Source organism: Lissotriton vulgaris, chromosome 11 (genome assembly GCF_964263255.1).
Source record: "Lissotriton vulgaris chromosome 11, aLisVul1.2, whole genome shotgun sequence".
In the NCBI taxonomy this organism is placed as follows: domain Eukaryota; kingdom Metazoa; phylum Chordata; class Amphibia; order Caudata; family Salamandridae; genus Lissotriton; species Lissotriton vulgaris.
In genome coordinates, this window is record NC_141699.1 from 539,430,293 (window position 1) to 539,454,494 (window position 24,202).

At 50.6% G+C, this 24,202-nt stretch overlaps 1 protein-coding gene across 1 annotated transcript in view; it reads right to left on the reverse strand.

The window, feature by feature from the left end:
- The window catches only part of IKBKB (inhibitor of nuclear factor kappa B kinase subunit beta), a 616,380-nt gene that overhangs the window by 304,113 nt on the left and 288,065 nt on the right, over positions 1 to 24,202 (reverse strand). The window contains exon 5 of the mRNA XM_086943580.1: positions 13,757 to 13,826. Coding sequence (XP_086799706.1) covers positions 13,757 to 13,826 — 70 coding nt within the window. The remainder of the gene's footprint in view (positions 1 to 13,756; positions 13,827 to 24,202) is intronic.

The window sequence follows — 24,202 nt, forward strand, 5'->3', positions numbered from 1 at the left end:
GCGGGAACAAGCGAAGACTATCGCAGGAAACTGAGGTCAGGCACACAGAAGAACTAGCCACACCTGGTGATGAAGTACAGGTTATCAACTTGTCCTCATTTCCTTTGACACCCGAGATGGTCTCCTTATTGAGTAGAGGCCTTAACTTTAATCCTTATGCTACTGGTGACTTGTGCCAAACCAAGATAGATATCTTTAAATTCATTCGCAACCTCAAACTGAAGAAACATTTTGCCAAAGCACAAGACACACAGAGACAACTTAGACACACTCCAAATGTTTTTGATGACGATTGTTTGACCATTAAAGATGTGCAAGCTACACATTTGCTTCTTTCTTTAACTGACAGGGAAGACAGTCCTCTCGAAATGGAAAAGTTACTTGAGGAGTTGGATGTTGGGACTGATTACAGTATGGCGAGTGGCTTGAAAAGTAAATCTAAATGGACACCTACACTATCCGGGGATAATGTGATTGACAGATTTCACAGACATGTTCTTGAGGACCTAAATAGAACCAATCTCAAAAACTTGAACTCTAAATTCAAATACAAAGACAACTTAAAAAGAGGGGAACGGCTAGCACTTTCCATCTTGAGCGACAATCCCAATATAATCATCAGGGAGGCGGACAAAGGGGGAAATGTGGTGGTCATGGATCTGGTGGACTACAACAACGAGATCCAAGGTCAACTCAGTGACGACTCGTGTTATGAATTACTCAGTCATAACCCCATGGGTCCACTTACACTTCTGATCAATGAACTCCTTCTCAACTGGAAACAATCTGGTCTTCTAGATGACAACGAGTACCTGTATCTTAAAGTCTCCAAACCCACGTATCCCTGGCTGTACACGCTACCGAAAATCCACAAAAATCTACCATTTCCTCCAGGAAGACCGATAGTATCGGGGATTGGAGGTCCCACCGAAAGAATCGCCGAATATGTGGATCTTTTCCTGGGGCCTCTAGTCAAAAATCTTCCGTCTTACATACAGGACTCCAAACACATACTCAGTATCATGTCAGACATGGAGTGGCAACAAGACACCATCATAGTGACCTTAGATGTGGTGTCTCTCTACACCAGCATCGATCCTGTACTAGGCTTAGCAACAATCACCAAACTTTTATCTAATCGACCGGCTTCACTCTGGGCACACACCAACATGCTCATAACAATGATGAAAATCATCCTAGAAAACAACTTTTTTATCTTTGACCGTAAATGGTATAGACAAAAGAAGGGGGTAGCTATGGGTTCCAAATTCTCCCCCTCCTTTGCCAATCTCTTCATGGGGGCTTTGGAGGCTGACCTTATTGGGGGCACCAAAGGAATCAGATACGTCGACTCCATAGTCTTTTGGGGTCGTTACATCGATGATTGTTTTCTGTTGTGGTCAGGCTCCGAGGCACTACTCCAATCTTTTCTGGAACATCTGAACAACAACACATGGGAAATGAGCTTTAACATGCGACACAGCCTCACAAACATGGAATTCTTGGATTTAGAATTTTATGTGAAGGACAACCAACTACACTCTAAACTTTTTAGAAAACCTACCTCCTGCAATTCCACACTCCATGCCTCCAGTTTTCACCCTGAACACCAGTTGCGTTCTATTCCTTATGGTGAGTTCCTAAGGGCTAAGCGCAACTGTAGCGAATCCAGTGAATTCGAGAAATGTATCTCGAATATGAGAGACAGATTCACACAGAGAGGATACTCTAATGCATCCCTCAAACTAGCAGAACGCAAAACTAGAGCCATTCTTAGACCAGATTGCCTAAAGACACGCACGGAGACAGAGTCCTCCGACAAACAAATCAGACTGATAACTGAATACAATGCACTCAATTACACCACCAAAAAGAGTTTCAATAAACATTGGAAAATACTCACAGAAGATCCGATGCTCAAAGAGTTACTCCCAGACAGACCCTCCATCACCTACAGAAGAGGCTTCACCCTTAAGAATAAGTTGAGCCCTACAGTTCCCCCTAACACTACAGCTCGTGACTGGCTTTCCACACGAGGACTAGGTTTCTACAGATGTGGGTTCTGTTCCATGTGTATTTGGGGTAAACATGGCACCACAACCTTCAAGGACCCTGGGGGGACTGTATACAAAATCAAACACAACATCACCTGCCTGACCAAATTTGTGGTATACATAATTGAGTGCCAATGTGGCAAAGTATATGTAGGCAGCACTATCAGGACACTCAAAGAAAGAATCGCAGAGCATTTGAGAGCTATTCAGAAAAAAGACCCCAGGTACCCTGTAGCTTTACATATAGCTGAATGTCAACCTCTGGAGAATGACTTCAATGTACGTGTCTTTGGGATCGACATGATTCCCCTCAACATCCGAGGGGGCAACCGAGAATTGACGCTCAGACGTAGGGAAGCCACATGGATCATGCGCTTACAGAGCGTGGAACATGGGCTTAACTATGACCCTGAGCTTCAATACTTCTTGGGTGACTGATTAGTCACCTTTTGGGATCCTGATTTCAAAACATCTACCTACCCATAGAGCCAAGATCTAATTACTTCAAGCCCAACGGGAAATTCGAACACATTTGCTTTTACTGTACATAGACTCATTTTAATTGATGTTGTTATTAGAAATATGCATTTAATGTTACATGTATAATGACTGTGATAATGTTGATTGTAATGCCATACTGTCACAGTGGTCTCGGACACGAGCAATTCCAACGTTGGCACGACTAGATAGAAATGCTATGACTTGTTGTACATCAAGAGATAAACCCAGTCACGATTTTATGGGAATGGGAATACACCTTCACTCGACCGTTAAGGTTACAATTGGTCAAGTGTCCCTTAACCAAACCACACTTAGATGCACGGTTTCACAATAGCAATGGTTGTATGTCAAGCACTATTCACCACCGAACGGTCGTTTTTCCATTTTAGAGCCTTCAGCACTATGTTACATAGAAACTACATGCTCGAGATACAATTATACGCATAAACCAGTTACGCCCTACCAGCCAACATTTGTAAAATAGTGCATATACCTTTCACCAGATAGCCATTCCTCTTCTCCTCTTATATAAATGTGGTGTTACACACACACATTTATTTTCGCCATCAACACCTTATTAGGACTCCATACACTTATCAATACATTTTCTCTACTACAATGGACTGTGAGAGAACTATCACTTTTCTCGCCGAGTCCCCTTTCCAATATGGCGGCTACGTTTTCTCTTTTTCTTCACGAACCAGCCGACCTTTTCTATCTCTAGGATTTCTATTTAGTAACGCCTCCCTCCCGGTCATGTGTCCGTTCATGATAGACGGCCACCGGGAACCTGAAGAGGAGGGATACCTGAATCTAAGTAAGCGATGCTATTCTATCCTATCTTTTAACTCTTAAAGAACGCGCACATAACGCAAGTTACAATAGTCTAATGCGTGCGTGTTACTGTTAATCTCCACAGCACGCCGCTTACCTTTGAAACCAACACGTTTCTGGATGTTTATTGTTCGACGGATCCCCTCCCGGTTATCGCCTGAAAGACACACGCTTTCAGGTAAAGGTCTATACAGTAATCTGTTATCTTTTCCGCCTATCGTACCGGGACTTTCGGGGTGTTTCAAACAGCAAATGCCACCTTCAACCCAATATTGCGGGCCCTTAATCTGTCCCTCATTGTCGTTTTCCATAGAGCCAATACTTGGAACACTTCGTTACCCTATTTACAGCGGAATACAGCTAAGCTAACTAATTTCGACCCTACCACTGGAAACATACCCGTTTCCAGACAGAGAATGTATGTATCATCAATTGTTTTTATTTGACACACTGTGATTTTTACTTGACACACTGTGATTTTGACTTAGCATGACGCGATAGAGCCTATCTCTAACCTCATAATCCTGGTACCTGCAATTTATTTCTTTTGCCATAGTGCTCTATTTGTGTAGACTCTTACACACCGGATAAGGCGGAACCCAACGGTCACAACAGAGTGTGACTAAACTGGACACTCCAACTTCACTCTCTTAATTGATTTGAGTTATAAATAATCATGGGTAAGGATACTGCCAACGCGTTTTCCTTCCCATTGTTTGAGCGTCATCTCGGGGTAATCCCCGAGGTGCATGTCATCATTCCTTCCCGCTTTCATGCCCTCCTGATGTCTTATACAGATACTTTTTCTCATTTCCAGCTTCTATTTAAACCACCTATACGGATTGGTACCGTTAGCTCCAGACTTCACTCGACCCATTCCTGGTGTTGAGTCTAAAGGTAACTACCTGCTTGTTTAGAGAGAGCATCTTAGTCTTACCATTGTACTTCCGTTAGTGTATATATTACCAATCAGGCCCACACTACCCTGTTTGAACTTGTCACCCACTATTCTTATATACACCATTGTAGTTCGCTCTCACTTTGATTATCTGACACCTGTCACCCTCGTAATGTAGGACCACCGTGAGCTCACCTTAACCTTCGCACTTGTCATACGCTAGACCTACCTCACACCTCACACCACCACTCAAGGTCAACCACTCACTTCCTTGAGGTGGTTCACTCCCAACATCTCGGGCGTCGTCACCCTTCACATTCACTATGTGCAATTGTGCATGCACACCACTACTGCATGTGTGTTACACATCTGTCACCATATGCAGTACATTTTGTAATGACATGACAAATTACTGATTATATGTACACTTTCTCTTGTACCACCAGCCCTGAAGAGTCGTGTTGACTCTACGGCACACGACGAAACACGTGTCGGCATTTTGTGAGACTGTTATAGTCTGGATGCAATAAACCATCTCCCTGCTGGGACAAGAATACACACTGAAGAATCTGCTTCTGTTCATTTTTCCATACCTCACACTGTTTTGTAATTTTGTAACACCTTGATGTAGTTGCGAGAGCACAGCTGTTTAATTGTTGATCGGTCTCTGACTTATTGGACGGTTATGGGTGTTTTACCGTCTGCTCTTCACGCACTACACAGCAACCTTTGAACCAACACACAGTAACGTAGAAATTGAGGCAGTGCGCCCTTGATATCGCAACCTAAAAAACCCCTAAACAGTTTCACCCCATTGATTACACTTCATCCAGGCCGAGACGGAAATTCCAGTACGAGCCAGAGATTCCGGTAAGAGCTGGAGAGTACGGCTTGGGCGGGAGATTCCGGTAAGAGCCGGAGATTCCGGTAAATGCCAGAGAGTACGGTACGAGCCGGAAAGTACGGTACGAGCTGGAGAGTACAGCTTGGGCCGGAGAGTACAGCTTGAGCCGGAGAGTACAGCTTGAGCCGGAGAGCACAGCTTGAGCCGGAGAGTGCGGCCCGAATGTAGACGGAAAGATATGACTCGTAAATGACCTCTGTGAATACCAATAGTCATAAAGTTAGACTTTTGCCTCAGATTGCCTTTGTGAATCAGACCCTTTATGTTTAGGCTTAATGGCTAATCTTTATGAGGCCGAGATCTGGGGATTTAGTATTATAGGTTTTAAAGTTAGGCTAGGAGTAGTTCAATTTAAGAGGTTAATTTTATGAATACAAATATTTACTAAGATTTATGAACAGGGAATGTGGTTTAGTGCTTAATCAGGCTGAAGCATGTGTGGGATAAAGGCAAACACAGGCTAATGCAACTACAGATTCCCCAAAAAGTGTATTATACGAGAGTCCAGTTGCGATCGTTTGGCTGATCTACTAGCAATATTTGTTTACATGGGTGTGGACTAAAAGGTGCTTTCATATGCATTTTGTGGGGCTGTCTGATCATCGAGGTATATGGGATGCAAGTTTGTAGAGAACTGGAGGCAACTGGTGCACAAGAGGTTTCTAGATATTAGAATTCTATGTCAGGACCGGAGGCTTCAGATTATGCTATATCTTCCTTCGCTTTATTAACATAAAGTCTCCACAGCAGCTTAGGAAAAGATATAATAAGAACAAAAAATGCTTTAAACATAAAGCATTGACGTAATGTTCGACAAATCAAACAACAACTCCCAAGAGTCTCTTTGCATAACAATAGTCCATAGTCCTTTCACACTGTCCATCACCACTATATAACCGGACTTCTCATCATCTTCCTCCTCTTTCTTCGCTGCTCCCGCAGCCAGATAAGTGCTTTCCTATATTTTTCCCTTTTTCATTGTGATTGATTGTCTTGTGTACGATCATTTGGGGGACTCATTGCATGGTTTATTCCCTTATAGAGTCCCCAGTTGCGGGAACGTTCTTCGTTCCTACGCGACTTTATTCCCACTTGTGTGCGGTGTGTACATAGACCGCAAGGGGGCGGCCTGTTGTCTCGCCGACCCTTCGGCGCGCCTCCGCAGTGCCAGGAGCCGCGCCGTGGAGTCTGCTTGCGCAGGGGCCAGCCCTCGCGTCCCCTTCTGACACCTGGTGACCCGGGTCTGTAATTTACCCACTTTGACGCCCGCTGGGGTCTGTATGGCGGCTCTGACCGCGTGAATCACCTTCGGGTGGCCCTTGTGCACCTTTACCCGAGTGTGGCCTAGCGCGCTTGAGGGGTACGTGGACCCGGCCCCGGCGAGGAGGGTCTGCGCGCTTGGGGGTTGGTGCAGCCCACCTGCCACGTCAGTTGGCCCAAAATGTGATCGCAGCCTCTTGGCCTGCCCACATTCGAGAACTTTCTCGGTTGCCGCCCTCTTGGGTGCCCCGCATTTGCCCTTGGTTCCGAGATGGAAGGGGAATACGAAGAAGAACCCTGCCCCTATCTGCAGGATGACGAGTTTTATCAGGCGGTGGACAATTCCATCTATCGCTGCGTGACGGAGGTGGTAGGGCCCATGGAAGACCGCCTTTCCGCCCGCATCGTGGAAGAGTGCGCGAAGCTGGCAGCGGCGCATGTACCTCCGTCCCCCGAACTCCCGGGGACGTCCGGCGGGTTGCCGCCCGCCCCGAAGAGGCCTTGTAAGGAGGGCCCCTCATCGGAGGCTCAAGGCGTGGACAGGGGCGCTTTCGAGCGTCTTCGGAACGCCTTCCTGGCTAAAGCGACGGCGGTGCCCTGCACCCTTGGTGGACCCTAGTACTTCGGGCGACGTGACTACGGCGCCCGCCTCCCCGATCTACGACTCTCCGGACACGGATGACGACGGGGAGTCGACCCGCTCTTGGCTCCCGGCGCCTTCGGCCAAGGAGATGCCCCGGGATGAGTCGGGCATGCTGGACCCGGACGAGATCGTCCACCCCCGATCCGCGGCCTGGGCTCCGGGGGAGACGGTGGCGAAGCTTGTTGCGGGCAGACTGCGCAAGCCCCTAGAAAAGGAGGCGAGGGGTTGCATACGTGGGGAGTGCCCTCGGCCAACTCTGGAAGGGAAAGTGGCCATGACGCCGGAATTGGACCCCAAGATGGCCACCTTCTTGGCGAAGTTTATGAAGGACCCCAGGAAGGGGATTGACCGGTCCTGGCGGGCCTGCCAGGACAAATTGTTGGATGCAGTCGGGCCCGCCACGAAGATCCTCGACATGGCGGAGGAGGCTCGAGCGAATGGCACCGCCATATCACCGGAGGTGCTCTCAAATTGGGCCCAGAGGGTGATCGTGTTCCTGGGCAACGCCAACTGTGCCCTGTCCACTGAGAGGCGGCGTTCGCTCCTGATCAAGCTGGATCCGAAGCTGGGGGACCTGGCCTCGTCGGAGGCGGGTGCTGTGGCCCAGGGTGGCCTCTTCGGCGAGCCCTTCATCCGCGAGCTGGGCAAGTTTGTGAATACGTTCACGTCGCTGGACAAGGCCCAGTCTAGCATCAAGAGGGTTTTCCACCAGCGTTTCTCTGGAGGGGCCGGTCGCGGTAGGGGCCGCGCGATCGGCCGTGGTCAGCAGACCAACAACAAGGGACAAGGCTCCGGAAGAGGTCAATACCAGACCTCGGCCAACTACACCAACTTCTACCCCACCAGGGGACAACGTTTCGGTGGCAGAGGGTTCAAGAAGAACTCCGGACAGGGAAATGCCCCCGGTAAGTGTACTTTGCTTGGATCAGGTTCCGATTGGGGGGCGGCTGGCAAGCTTTTACGGGGAGTGGGAATTGCTCACTGCCGATGCTTGGGTTTTGCAAACTGTAAGAGGTTTCCATATCGAGTTTTACGACCAGCCAACTCAGGCGAGGCCCCCGCGCCTGAGGGTTTTTTCAGAATCCGACGCACGATTGATAGACGGAGAGGTCTCGGACTTGCTGCGCAAGGGAGCCATCCGTCTAGCAACGCACCACCCACATGGGTTCCTCAGCAACGTCTTCTTAGTAGACAAGACGGATGGGGGCAAGAGGCCTGTGATCAATCTCAAAGAGTTCAATGGGTGGTTGGTCTACCGTCACTTCAAGATGGAGGGGATCCACCTCCTTCGAGACGTGCTCCTCCCTCGGGATTGGATGGTGAGACTGGATCTCAAGGACGCCTACTTGGTCGTTCCCATCCACCCCCCTCATCGTCGCTTCCTACAATTCCTGTGGGACGACAAGGTGTTCGAATTCACCTCCCTGCCGTTCGGCCTTTCTTCGGCCCCGTGGTGCTTCACGAAGGTCCTCCACCCGGTGGTGGAGTTTCTCAGAAGTCAGGGGGTCCGGATGCTAGTATACTTGGACGACGTCCTCCTCATGGGGCAGTGCCCGGAGGTGCTGGCAGGCCAGCTGCGTCAAGCTGTCAGCCTGCTTCAGAGACAAGGGTTTGTCATCAACGGCTCCAAGTCGGTTTTGGTTCCCACTCAGCAGATCACCTTTTTGGGTTTCGTGGTGGACTCGGTGCAGGCGGTCTTGAGCCTGCCGGGTCGGAAGGTCGCGAAGATACGACACCTGCTTCGGCAGACGATCGCAAAGGATCGTACGTCACTGCGTCATGTCGCCAAGGTGGTGGGCCTTCTCTCGTCCTCCATCCAGGCGATTTTCCCGGGCCCGCTGCAGTACAGGGCTCTTCAGCGCTTGAAGGCGCAACATCTGCGCCGTGGGATGAGTTACGATCAGTGGGTTCCCCTCACGGACGAGGTGAAGGAGGAGATGTCATGGTGGCTGTCTCACATGGAGGCATGGAATGGTCGAGCGATCTTCGGTTCGGCTCCGGACCTGATCATAGAGTCCGACGCCAGCAGGTCGGGCTGGGGCGCCCGGTGCGGGGATTTTTCCACCGGCGGCGCCTGGTCGTCAGAAGAACAACAATTGCATATCAACTGTTTGGAGCTCCTTGCGGGCTCCTTCGCAGTCCGCTGTTGGACCAAAGATTCGGTCAAGGCTTGTGTCCTGCTACGGATGGACAATATTTCGGCGGTTCGATATGTGAACCATCTAGGAGGTCCTCGTTCCCACGCCTTGGCGGACTTGGCGAAGGACTTCTGGGATTATTGCCTGTCTCGTCACATTGCGGTGACGGCGGAGTATCTGCCAGGCCAGTGCAATCAGGTAGCGGATTGGCACTCCCGACATCTCAGGGACGCCAGCCAGTGGAAACTGGATCCGGAAGTCTTCCGGTGGCTACTCTCCCTCTGGGGCCCCTTCTCGGTGGACCTCTTTGCGTCCCGTCTCGACCACCAGCTGCCGCGGTTTTACAGCTGGAGGCCGGACCCTCTAGCGGAGGCCACGGACGCGTTCTTGCAGGATTGGAGTCGGGAACGGCCATTTGCGTTTCCCCCGTTCTCCATGATCATGCGAGCGGCAGCTCAAATACGCCGCCAGGGTGCGGAACTGGTGTTGGTTACACCGCTGTGGAGGTCTCAAGTATGGTTTCCGGTTCTTCTGGAACTTTCTTGGGATTTTCCAATCCTACTCCCCCTGTTTCCTCTGCTCCTGACGAACCCGGATCAGGAACCTCACCCTCTCGTCATGCAGAACTCTCTCCGCCTCGTGGCGTGGAGGCTCTCAGGAGACGCTGGGCGCTCCCGGGCCTTTCGGGGTCGGCTGAGCACTTGCTCTCCAAAGCATGGGCCGATAGTACGACGAAGTGTTACAGATCCGCTTGGCTTAAGTGGATGCGTTGGTGTTTACGAAGGGATCTGGATCCCGTGGTCGCAGGCCTCGTTCCCGTGCTGAATTTCCTAGCGCATTTGGCCGACAAGGGTCTAGCGTATAGGACGATCAATGCTATTCGATCGGCGATTTCTGCTGGCCATGATAACATCGATGGCCATCCGGTAGGGGAACATCCTTTTGTGTGCCGGCTTCTGCGAGCTGTTCGCCTCGCGCTGCCGCCGGAACCCAGGTACTCCGTCCTTTGGAACGTCAATTTGGTTCTGAATTTGTTCCTGTCGTGGCCGGCCAATTCCTATCTGTCTCTTAAAGAGCTGTCGGCGAAGTTAGCCATGTTGTTATGTTTGGTTTCTTGTAGACGCGTCTCTGACGTGCGCGCGCTGGATGTCTCTGCACGCATTTTTTCCCCGGATGGGGTTACTTTTACCGTGGGCCGACGTACTAAGACGTCGTCGCGTTCCATTTCTTATCCAGCCTTTACTGACACTCCTAAGTTGTGTGTCGTGCAATGCCTCAAAGCATATGAGGACCTGACCTTGGATCTGCGCCCTCCGGGCGAGCGTCAGTTGTTGATTGCCCTGCGGAAGCCACACAAAGCTGTCTCCTCCCCCACTATTGCTCGGTGGGTGCGATGGGTCATGCGAGAAGCGGGCATCAATACTTCTCTCTTTGGAGCGCACTCCGCCAGGGGGGCCATGGCCTCTAAGGCATTCTCGGTGGGTGCTCGTCTGGAGGACCTAATGCGAGCAGCGGATTGGTCCTCGGATTCCACCTTCAAGAGGTTTTACTTTAAGCCGGTGGTGGATTTGGCTCAGTTGGTGGTAAGTAAGCTTTAAACTAGCATAATCTGAAGCCTCCGGTCCGGACATAGAATCGAAATTTGCCTAGCTTACGTAACGGTAAGTTTCAATTCTATTAAGGACACGGAGGCGAGGATTATCCCACCCAGGTCACAGTGGTGTCTCTACCCACCCGTATGGCAGTAAGTAAAGCGTTTTCCTTTACATGGTCAATAATGTGTTCATCACTGACTGCTCCTCGCCTTGTTGTCGCATTCCTGGGCCACCTCGCTGATGCTGTTCCTTTTTTGACAGGCAACGACGGTGCTAAACAGGACCAATGAGGCTCAAGCGTGATCTGCGCGAAGAAAGAGGAGGAAGATGATGAGAAGTCCGGTTATATAGTGATGATGGACAGTGTGAAAGGACTATGGACTATTGTTATGCAAAGAGACTCTTGGGAGTTGTTGTTTGATTTGTCGAACATTACGTCAATGCTTTATGTTTAAAGCATTTTTTGTTCTTATTATATCTTTTCCTAAGCTGCTGTGGAGACTTTATGTTAATAAAGCGAAGGAAGATATAGCATAATCCTCGCCTCCGTGTCCTTAATAGAATTGAAACTTATCGTTACGTAAGCTAGGCAAATTTCGATTCACTCATTACACAGGGTCCTATTGTGTTAAAGAGAGATACAGCATGGTGATGGAGTTGTCAAACACCACAGTCTATTGAGGAAAGGAAACACAGTATGCACTCGTACATGGCAGTGGAGAAGACAGTATATGCAAACAGAGGTTTATCTCCTAAAATATGACCAGATTTGAGGGAGTAGGTGAGACATACCGGGTTTCAGTGACACACACCAATAAGTCACAGGATCAAGATTTTATTATCGAAACTATGCATCAAAGATTGCATATGGTAAGAGAATGAAGGAACTTTTTTCGGAATGTCTTCTTCCTAACATGCTTTTCTAAACAGGAATGTTGCTTTGTTCAAATTATATGAATGAAGAATTCAAATTGCAGCATGAAAACTGCAAATTTGCTCCACGGTTCTTGTTAGAATGGTGGTTTTGAAAATTGTGTTAACTGTCAAAGGATTCAAAATAAAATTCAATAATTAAAATAAATAAGCACAGGAACATGGGTATAAACTAAGAGGTTATGCTTAGGTGTGCATGATTAAGGGTATGGTTAGTAGTAAAGACATGCGTTTTTGGGAATAAGTTGAGCAGATTTGTTTTAGGAGTTTTTATGCTTAAGATATAGACTTAAGCTTCAAAATTAACACTTGCAGGTTCCAGTTTTGTTAAATTATGTTTAAGAATAGGGGTTTAGTTTAAAGGCTTAGGCTTGCAAATTCAGGCTTAATGTGCCAATAATTCTTTTCAGATTCGGGAAGTTCAAGCTCACCGCTCTGGTTTAGGGCGCTTAGCCTACATTTGTGAGTTTAGTCTTAGACTGTTGAATTTGGGATTACACATTAGAATTAGAAAAGTAGGTTTAGGGTTAGAGTTTAACCCCTCCCATGCTCGTGACGGAACCGTTGCGTCACGAACCTCGGGTGGGCTGTGCTGGTGACGGAACGGTTCCGTCACGGCCCCTGCGCAGCGCCTGCGCGGCGTGAATTCCGCGCCTGCGCTAACGTTCTCTAGCGCGGGCGGGGCAGTGACGGAACCGTTCCGTCACAAGCACAGCTCACCCGCGTGCCGTGACGGAGCGGTTCCGTCACGAGCACGGGACCGCAGCATGGCCCCCCCACCCCCTTAGCACTGCGGCGGAATAGCCGCCGCAGTGAAGGGGTTAAAGGTTTTCTGTTGTGGTTGTCATGTTGGGAGTAAGGCTCAAGTGTTATATTTGCAGGCTTAGGTGTACATTTACTCCTAGATTTGAGGCGTAAGTGTTTAACCACATCAGTAATCCTCTAAACTTAAATCTCCAAGGACACACACCTAAATTACATTTTGGGTTGAGTGCAGGTGCTGGAGATAGTCTGATGTTTAGGCTTGGGCTTTGAGGAAATCCTTACACCAATGTTAATGACAAACTAAATGAAAGAATTTTAAGTGAATTACTTCAACTTAAGCATTCCAAACGAAAGTACTCAAAATGAGCCACATCCAGATGCTTCACGCACTAATGTAAATTTCTTTAATACACTGGACTTCACTTGGTGTTTCGTTTTGAGTCCCAACTTGGTTACCTTGCGTTTACTAAGGGTTTTTTGCATCTTTTTTTTTAATTCTCTGCCAGACATCTCTATCATGAACCTTTTCCTTATTTACATTAGGCTTACTTTCTGTGTTTTTGCCTTCCTACATATTTGTCAATTTATCAAAACTGTTTCCCTTCCTTTGTTTCCAAGTGTAGGTACTTGGCAGTCAATGGCTATTAGTCCACACCCAACAGTTGCAAGGCTTCCAAGATATGTTCATCTGAACAAGTTATGAGTTTGTTACTTTGTTACTCTTCAATTCAAAGTACCACGTTTTGTAGGGACACTTATACACTTTCAAAGAATTTGTGCCAGGTGAGTTTTCTACTGACTTCTATTTCCTTTGTTTATAATAATCATAGAAGCAATGCTAGTCAATCAGATTTATAAATCTTTCTTAACATGTACTTGTAAAATTTGGTCTGTCAAAGTTACAATGCTATGTTTTGAAATGTATCACTGGTATACAAAGAGGTTTTAAATGTTTTTCTGCTGCAAGCTCCCAAATGGGTTTTCTAAAATATAATATGTAAATTTTTTATCGATGTACTACCCTTGATTATTCTCAATAATGTATTGCTGAAACCCTCAACACTGCACTTCCTTCTCTTCCACTCTAACACATACCCAGTACTGATCCCTCCCTAAACCTAGTGCAGCAAGAGAAACTTTACACAGTTAGTTCCCAACCAACACAATGACTGCCCTCATCCCACTTAAACCCCAAAACACAATTTACTTTACTGCCTTATACTCCACTCACCAATGTCAGACAGCAGGACAAGGATGGCACCCTCCCGAAGACCACAGCAGTTCTCAAACAGGTTCAGACACTGTATAAATAAATAAAAATTTAAAAAACACACCAACAAAAGTGATTTAGCCTGATCTTTAGATTGCCAATCGAAAAGAAACTCACAGGATTAAACTTTATACACAGAAATAAGCCAGGCTGATTTAGATGATCCGCATAGCAGGGGGTTTTGGGGACTCCCAGAAAGTCCAATATGGCATGTAGCTCTGGGACACAATTAGAGAGGCTCCAAGTCACAGAAGGAGGACATAGGGTTCAAATAGGTCGTGATTTAACGTTACCTACAAGAAACAAACTGCGGGTGGCCGAAACAATGGATCTTACAAACTTGTAACTATATATTGCGTTTTGGATATTCTATACACAGAAGGCCCAATACAAACAGCCTTTTCTACAAGTTACCACCTGCAATTGTCAATTACCTATCCCAATTTAAAGAACAACAGTTTTGGGTATTTACACATATAGATGAACTTTCTACTAAAGAAAATCTACCAGCTTTGCAGATTTCCCACAAATTGTAAAATTGGGGCTAGAAGTGGTAACATAGGTGTGTACATGGAAGGAGCAGAGGCGACACTGAGAAAGACGTGACCAGCTACCAATTTCTAACTTAACGGATATTCACAAACATTTCCAATGCTTTTCACACCCAAACCTCCACACATAACTTTAGAGCTAAAAATGCAGTGAGCAATTTGCATTCAAAATAGTACCATGCATCTTAAATTATTCAGGGGGGCAGGCAAGAGATTTCCAAACGTGGAAAAATATTTTTTATAGTCAGCCAGCCCACCCAAGATTTTAGCTAACGTCACCATTTAACGGGATAATGAGTTTCAGCTGTAGATATCTAGCATTAGTCGGGTGCTGCTAGTCTTCTCTGGCACAAAAAAATGTGTGAACAAAATTTCAGTGCTTTTTCCTGGAATCAGTTTGATAGATATCAGAAAAGTATACTTTTGAATTTCCCCCAGAAGCTCTAAAGAAGTCTTCTGTATCTTGAAAGGAGGCATTGGAGGAAGGTGAAAGAATCATCCAAGATGTTCAGTTATAGTTAAAAGAAATCTATTGATAGTATGCATAAGAGACACCGTCCTCCATCGTATCAGTGATAGATGTGCGAGATGTTCACTCGAAAAGTAGGGCACCCAAGAGGAGAAGCCAGTACAACTCTTTTTTTAGTGTTATGGGCAACGGTAGATGAGTAACTGGAGTTTGGTACAACATTTTTTTTTACCTGCAGTACATTGTGTACCTCTGGACCTTCCTGTATTTTTAAATAAGAACCCCAGTAATGAGGCAGCCAGCCAAACATAAAACGTCTTGGCCACAGACCTGTTCATCAAACAAGCTGCAGTTTCTGCCATGTCTCGCAAGTAGCTGCTTTATATCTACTTCCCTTTTCTCTGGCAAAAGGAGGAATTCCTCTTTTGCATTCAATGGTCAAAATTCTCTAAACCTGGCGGCGTGGCTTAGCAGGCCGGCATGGCGGACGTGTGCTAGCCAGCTCCGTCCAGCCCTACATTGATCCTACGGTTATCCTGGCTCCCTCGGACCTTTGAGTAGTCCTGGAGGGAGCATCTTGGCGCCAGGCCCGGCTCCAGGAATTTTTGTTTGGGTGGGCCAAGGGCACATTTGGGTGGGCCACTGCGGGCTCAATGTGTCGCTTCTGGAGGTAGCCTACAAATACAAAAAACTGTACTCCTGCGTGTGATAGAAGGGGATAACAGGAGATTCAGGGCCCTCCATTATTTTCCAAATCTCTTTCTAATCGTTAACACTCTCAAAAAGTGTTTTGATCCCATGTAAGGTCCTTTTGATGGGGAGAAGGGAGGTTTCTGAGGTGGGAGTATCAGGCAAGTAACACTACTCAGCCTGCCTCGTTGCCAGCCTTCAGAGAGAATCTCTCTTCATTACTAACGCCACCTAACCCCGGACTCTGCAGCACACTCCCTTCCAGGCCTGATCATCAGTTTTCTACAATCTCTCTACCGTGCACCTTAACTCACAGCTAACCTTGGTCCCCAGCCCAATATCAGGCACCACCTGGTTTCATTCTCCATAATCCCACTAAAAAGATTTGTAAAATCACCTTCAAACTGAAAACCCTGAATATAAGAGTAAATATAATTAGCACACACTTTAAACTATGTTACACAGTGGCCCTAATGACCCAACTGCTAATTAAATAAGCAAAAACATTACAGGGTCTATTATAGCTCCGGTGCAAAAGTATTTATTGGTGTCCCACCACTGACCTCTTACTCGATAGACAACTTTACTACCACCCTCCAACAGTGCACTTCATCTCTCCTTAGCCCCTTTCAGTCATGACCTCCTCATCAGACTCCCTCCCTACCTGCCCCCCACCAGTGTCCCTCATCACTCCAAAGCCCCTCCCCATGACCACCTCCTCAGACTCCCACACAAATACCCTCCACCAGTGCCCCTCATCGCTCCATAACCCCTCCCCCCATTGACCTCCTCCTGAGTCCCTCACTGCCACCCTCCACCAGTGTCTCTCATCGCTCCAAAGCACCTCCCCCATGACCTCATTGGATTCCCTCATTGCCACCCTCCTCCCAGAATCCCCCACTACCACCCTCCACCAGTGCCCCTCAGCGCTCCATAGCCCCTCCCCATGACCTCCTCCTCAGACTCCCTCCCTACCACCCTTCACCAGTGCCCCTCATCACTCCAAAGCTCCTCTGCCTCATGACCTCCTCCTAAGACTCCCTCCCTACCACCCTCCACTAGTGCCCATCACTCCAAAGCAACCCCCCTCATGACCGCCTCCTCAGACTCCCCCACTACCACCCTCCACCAGTGCCCCTCATGACCTCCTCCCAGACTCCCCCACTACCACCCTCCACCAGTGCCCCTCATCTCTCCGTAGCTCCTCCCCATGACCTCCCCCTCCTTGGATTCCCTCATTGCCATCCTCCAACACTGGCCTTCATCTCTCCGTAGCCTCTTCCCCTCATGACCTCCTCCTCAGACTCCCTCCCTACTACCCTCCACCAGTGCCCCTCAGCGCTCCATAGCCCCTCTCCATTACCTCCTCCTCAGACTCCCTCCCTACCACCCTTCACCAGTGCCCCTCATCACTCCAAAGCCCCTCTGCCTCATGACCTCCTCCTCAGACTCCCTACCTACCACCCTCCACCTGTGCCCATCACTCCAAAGCAACCCCCCTCATGACCGCCTCCTCAGACTCCCCCACTACCACTCTCCACCAGTGCCCCTCATGACCTCCTCCCAGACTCCCCCACTACCACCCTCCACCAGTGCCCCTCATCTCTCCGTAGCTCCTCCCCATGACCTCCCCCTCCTTGGATTCCCTCATTGCCATCCTCCAACACTGGCCTTCATCTCTACATAGCCTCTTCCCCTCATGACCTCCTCCTCAGACTCCCTCCCTACTACCCTCCACCAGTGCCCCTCAGCGCTCCATAGCCCCTATCCATTACCTCTTCCTCAGACTCCTTATCTACCACCCTTCACCAGTGCCCCTCATGCCCTCCTCCTCAGACTCCCTCCCTACCACCCTCCACCAGTGCCCCTCATGCCCTCCTCCTCAGACTCCCTCCCTACCACCCTCCACCAGTGCCCCTCATGCCCTCCTCCTCAGACTCCCTCCCTACCACCCTCCACCAGTGCCCATCCCTCAAAAGCAACCCCCCCTCATGACCGCCTCCTCAGAATCCCTTCCTACCACCCTCCACCAATGCCTCTCATCACTCCAAAGCCCCTCCCCCATGACCTCCTCTTCAGACTCCCTCACAAACAACCTCCACCAGTGCCTTCCATCTCTCCGTATCTCCACCCCTCATGATGCCCCCTCGGATTCCCTCATTGCCACCCTCCAACAGAGCCCATCATCACTCCATAGCCCCTCTCTCATATGCATTTTATTTCTTGTATAGCGCTACTCGTAGTGTAGGGTATCACAGTACTGTACATCACACACACATTATGCAGACACAACGATTCATAAAAGTATCCAAATCAGCCTATAGGGAATGTCACATAAGCTAATGAAGATTACCAGGTGTAGGAATCACATCTCATCCATGCTGCTGGTGGCAATATGTATTAAGAGGGTTGGGTCTGGAGAACCACAAACACAGGATTTAAAGCATACCCCAGTGGTTGGCTGTACCGATTAGAAATTATATCTGCCCAAACTCTGTATTGCAACATTAGAATAATGAAATACTGGGAGAATTCAAACTAACTAGCAATACAAAAAAAAAATCTAATTATACCATTCTGGTTTGTATACACGTCTTTGATCATACTGTCCTAAATTAGGATTGTATCTTCTGAATCAAAGGATCTCTGTGACAAAGGCAGTAACCCACTGAGCTATCCACGTTAACTACAGTTCTATTGCATTTAAATACTACAAACCAAAAAAAGAACGCTCTCCAGCGAGATCAACAATCCCCAAGGTGATTTGGGCATTTAGTTGTCGTGCATCCTTGCAGAACCACTCATGAATGATACCAACGATTTAAACACACGATGTAAATGAAAATGAAATAAACACGGCGTTCTAAGTATGTCTTTCTCACAGATTTAAAAAACACAATAGCCACACATTCTCTTACCTGCTCCTTACGAACTCTGTCACAGCCGGATCGGTTAAACAAACAGCTCAAGGGGTCAGGAAGGTCAGGAAAACGAAACGGCAAAACAAACTCCTCTTTACCAGCAGAAAAGAATTAATTATCCACAAATCCAGTTCCAACGAAAGGCTTTGTCCCCTTCGCAGTGCCCCTAATGTACCTGCACGAGTCGGCGGGGACACAGCCCACCTGCCTAATAGGAGATGCGTGATTGGGGGTGCGAGCCCAGGCCCAATCACGCAACTCCTAAAGAAAGATAACGTTCGAAGAACGTTTTAACTTGCAGTGGCCATATTCTGCTGGCATTGCTGACGTCACTGCCAGGGCCAAGGGTTATGTTTGGGTGGGCCAGGCCAAAGTTTGGGTGGGCCCGGCCCACCCGGCCCACCCGCTAGAACCGGGCCTGCTTGGCGCCGAGTAACTGTGTGGGCAGTCCGGTGAGCGGCTGCATTGTCGGGAGCGGCTGAGAGCTGGGGCCACCGCGTCCACGAGGCGCGGCCTGGTGTCTGGCAGCGGAGCCAGGGCGTGGAGTTTGGCGAGCCCAGGGAGTAGCGCTGGCCGCGCTACCGCCCTTGGGAGCCTGCGGCGGCGGACTGCGGTCCAGATTGTCCGGTGGTGACAGCGGTCTCCGCAGGGCGGATCGGCCCCAGGGTCCAGGCTGTGAACACTGGTGAGGAGCTGGGAGGAGGGGGTGCTCCGGCCAGCGGGGAGACTTGGCGGCACCGTGCACCATGGCCTGGAGAGAGGCCTGGTTCTGGGGCCCCGGGCGCGGGAGTGCCCTCCTCCCGGACATTCGGCAGTTGCTGTGCGGCAGTGACGGCAGGGAGAGTGGAAGGGGCCCCCCCCCCTCGGGCTGGTGCCTATACACGGGGACCGACGGCTGTATCGGGCCTCGTGGGGGGCTAGGGAGCCCTTGAAGGTGCGGTCTGGTCTCTCCTTGACCCCCGGTGACCTGCAGTGGAAGCAGTGAAGAGGTGGTTGGCCTGCCCTGGTGCGTGGCCTCGGGGCTGCCCGTGACGAGCCAGTGACTGGAGAAAGGCCAGAAGTGATGGCGCAGTCGCAGGGTGAAGATGTCGGATAGTTGCTGATCTTCGCTGCTGTGTAGGCCCCGGGCAGGTACGCAGGCTGGTGGGCCTGATTTGGTGGAGGTCCCCTGCTCTGACTGTGGCGGCGGGCCTGTGATCGGCGGCCACACCGGGTCACAGCCCTTGGGGTACAAGCGAGGGGTTTGCTCTGTGCCCACATTGGTAGCCCGGGGGAGCGGACACCGGCGGTCGAGTGGGCAGCTTGCAGCCCTGGGGGCGGCATTGCCGGCGGGGCCTTGCCTCCTTGGTGCCTTGCAACATCGGCGTGCAGGTTGGTGGGGGTGCCGTTGGCTGGTCATGGCCCCCATTGGTGGATTGAGGGCCCCGGACCGGGGGTGCCTTCCCTCCTTCCGTCTTTCCTTCTTTTCTTCCCTTGGGATCGGGCCGGGTGACGGAACGGCCTGTGGCGTGCCTGAGCTGAGGAGGCTCTTGTGTCGTTCCCAGCCCAACTTGGCCTGAATTTGCGGGTGGTCCGTTAAAAGACACCATGACGAGGGATAAGGGCGGCGGTGGTTCCACGAAGCACGGGCCTATAGACAAGTTCACTGGCCCGGGAGCGACTAGTGGTGCCACGGGAAGTCCCCAGGATGCCATACCAGACAACGCGGCCCTGATTGGGGCAATCACCCAATCCAGGGATATTCTTGATGCCAAAATTAGTGCGATTAGCGCGGATGTTATGTTACTACGCCAAGATCTACAGAATGCGGTGTCCCGCATCACGGAGGCTGAGACCCGCATCTCAGGGGTGGAAGATGATGTTTCGGTCCTCAAGCAGAAGGTGGCAAGTATGGAAAACATCCAGCAGGGCCTGGCGCTCCGGGTCGAGGATGCAGAGGGGCGGGCCCGGCGGAACAACCGGCGCTTTGTTGGATTCCCAGAGGGGTGCGAGAATGGTAATATGGAGCGTTTCCTCACGCAATGCCTGGAAAGCTGGATCCCTCCGGTTGCGCTGTCCCGGTGCTTTGTCGTGGAGCGGGCCCACAGGGTGCTCATTCAGAAACCGCCGGTGGGGGCTCGTCCGCGACCTTTGATTGCGAGGCTGTTGAACTACCTTGACCGTGATACCGTGCTGAAGCAGGCCTGTGCCAAAGAACCTTTGCTGTATGACAATCATCGCATCCTAGTGTTCCCGGATTATACACGACTTGTGCAGCAGCAACGCCAATCGTTTATGGTGGCGAAAACTAGACTGAGAGGCCTCAAGCTCCCGTATGCCTTACTGGTCCCGGCTCGTTTGCGTGTGGTATATCAATCCTGCACCCACTTCTTTGACTCCCCGGAGGAGATCTTCGAGTGGACAGAAGAAACTGTACGGGTGCATACGCCGCCTGGGCTGCAATCAGATTCATCTTTGAGTGAGGGGCCGTCGAAGAATCCCCCGTGGGCAGTGCCGGAGGGGGCCCAGAAGATCACGGTCCCAGAGGTGCTCTGTGTTCTGCGGAGCCTCCTCCCGGGGAGACCCTGATTACCGACACCGGACAGTGGATCCTTGATCCTTGTGAACAAGATGGTGCTGAGATGCTTCTCTAATTGGACTGTGTGACTGTTTGAGCTACGCTGTATAAAGGGAGCCCTTAGGAGAGCTGAATCCCCACCTGTTTAGTGCTTGTGGGGTGTGGGCCTGGGTGACATGGGCTGTAAGTTGGGGATCCATTGGCGGGTGCGGACTGTGCCCCCCCCCCCCCCGTTGGGGGCTTGGTGCCAACCCCGCCGCGACAGGTACTTCAGTATTTTTGAGGTATGGGGTTTGTTATGGGGAAGAGGTTTGGTTAGGTGTATGGGTTGCGCTTTTACACTGGGCTCACCACGACATGCACGCACACTGTCGGGACCTCCAGTCCGTGATACACCAATGCTTGTTGCCCGATGGCTAGTGGGGCTGTAGATGCTCAGGTGTCCCCGGGCACCCTCCGTATTGTTAGTTGGAATGTGCACAGGGTCCTGGATAAAATTAAGCGAGGGGCTGTCCTGCGTCAGGCCAAGAGGACCGGAGCTGACATCCTCTTTTTGCAGGAAACCCACCTGCTGGGTTCCAAGGTCCTGTGCCTGCAGCGCTATGGCTTCCAACAGGTCTTTCAAGCTGGGTTTATGCAGGGTTCTAGAGGAGTAGCAGTTCTAATACACCGCAGGGAACCATATGTATACGCTCAACAATGGATGGATCCGCAGGGGCGGTACCTATTTTTTCGGGCATGATTGGGGAGGTTCCTATTGTGTTGGGATGTGTGTATGCCCCTCGCCCTTTACAGTGGCCCTTGGTGGAACAGCTGCTCTCCATGTGGGCTGACATGCCGGACGTAGCCTCGGTGGTGGGTGGAGATTGGAATGATGTTATGATATGGGCAGAGACATAAGCAGGGCAGGAGGGGGCGTGGGTGGCCCGCATCCCACAAAATTGAATTCCCTGGTTACAGGCCTCGATTGGGTAGATACCTGGCGGCACACGCATGGTGACAGGAGGAAGTTTACGAACCTCTTGGCGGTCTATAAGTCATTCTCTAGGATAGACTATGTTTTTGTCCCCTGGGTGACGGCAACGAGTGTAGTTTCTGCTGGGACCCTTCCTAGGGGGTTGTCGGACCACTCACAGGCGTTCGTGGAGCTGCAGCTGGGCAGGGGCGGCAACCCTTTCGCTGGCGCCTAGCGGTATGGAACTTGGAGAATGCCGACTACGAGAGGCACATGAGGGAGGCGATTGTGGACTATTTTATCGCTAGAGTGGGGTCGGTCTCTAGTGCAGTAACACTTTGGGAGGCACTGAAGCCCACTCTACGAGGGGTGGACATAACATGGTGCGTGGCGGCCCATAGAATTCGCTGGGATGGGTTTGTCAGGGCTGAGACAGAGGTGGAAGCCCTCGAGCGTCGGAGCTGAGAGGCGGGTGACGGACCGGTGGTGCGACAACTACTGCTGGCCCAGTAGTCCTATGCCTCTCTTCTAATGGACGCGGCTCGCCAAATCTGGCTAGCAACACGTAGCAGAATCTGTCAATGGGGCAATAAGTCGAGTAAGATGCTACATCGGCTCTGCCAGGGTGTTTTTCATCCCCAAGCCCTTCCGGGTGTGCTCGATGAGAGTGGGGGCGCCGATAATAGACCCTAAGGCCATAGCGGAGAGTTTCACCACCTATTAAGCGGATCTATACGCCCCTCTGGAGTGTTTACCAGAGGCTACAGTCGACAAATGCATTGCGGATCTCCTGCCCAAAGCGGTGTCCGATGAGACACGTCAATGGCTGGAGCTCCCCCTCTCGAGGAGGAACTGGGTAAGGCCCTAGGAGAGCTCAATTCGGGGAAGGGGTCTGGACCCAATGGGTTCCCCAGTGAGTTCCATCGTCGGTACAATCTACAGATAGCCTCTTACTATAGGGCAGCGGTGGAGAAAGCCAGGGAGACCGGCCGGTTCCCCCTAGACTGGCGGCACGCGGAGGTGGTGGTGTTTCATAAGCCTGGTCGGCCTCCGGAGCAGCATGCTTCTTACCGCCCCATTTCCGTTCTTAATGTGGAGGTAAAAGTTTTGGCCAAAGCCCTGGCTAACCGCCTCCTGCCTCATATTTCGGCTTTGGTCCACCCAGACCAGGCCGGGTTTATGCCTAAGAGGGCGACGCGACACAACATAAGGCGGGCACACATAGGTTGGCAGCAGTCCGACAGACGGGGGAACCGACTGCGCTCCTACTGGCGGACATGGACAGGGCATTTAATTCCCTGAGCTGGGTCTACCTGTTCGCCCTCCTTCGTAGACTTAATCTTGGCCCCCGGTTTCTGTCATATGTGAGACTTCTATATACCGAATTGACAGCGTCGGTCCGTGTGGCAGGAGCAGTCTCGTCCAGCTTCCCTATCCGACATGGCACCAGGCAGGGGTGTCCCCTGTCGCCTTATTTATTCGCCTTAGCCATGGAGCCGCTGGCGGCCTGGGTGCGTATCGACGCACAGTTAAAGGGATTTGAGTGGGCTCCTGTCTATCCGACAGGATCGCATTCTATGCGGATGATGTCCTCTTCTTTCTAACGGCATTGGATAGGTCGGGCCGCGAATCCTGGAGATCATGCAAATAATCGGGGAAATAGCTGGGTCTATTCCTATCGGACGTGCCAGCGATATCGTGGGAGCGGAATTTGGCTCCAGTCAGGGAGCGCGTTCATCTATGGCAGATCGGCAATCTTCAAGATGGTTGCACTCCCCCGCCTGCTGTACCTGTTACAGACTCTCCCGTACCCAATCGTGCCTAGATGGTTCCGGCTGGTGAATTCGGTGCTGGGGCAGTTTCTGGGGGGGAGGGTGGGGGGGCGGTGCATGTTCCATTGCGTACGTGCTTTCTCTCCACCTACTGTGGAGGCCTGGCAACCTCAGATATTCTTTCATACTACCAGGCCTCGTACCTGTTAGTCCTTAACGAGTGGTGGTATGGGGACAGGGGGGACCCGGCCTATGCATTGGAGCGCCACCAGATGGAGCATTACCCTCTCCACACAATCCTCTACTCAGGAACGCTGCGTGGTGCATTGCCGCCGGTGACAAAGGTAGACTTCCAAATTTGGCGGCAGTCTCTAAGACGAATGGGGTGGTGGAATACACTAACTAGAAAAACTCCCCAGTGGCACAATGGACGCCTGCCTGACCTGGCGGCCCTGCAGGGCTTTCGGGGATGGGATGCCATAGGTAATTCCA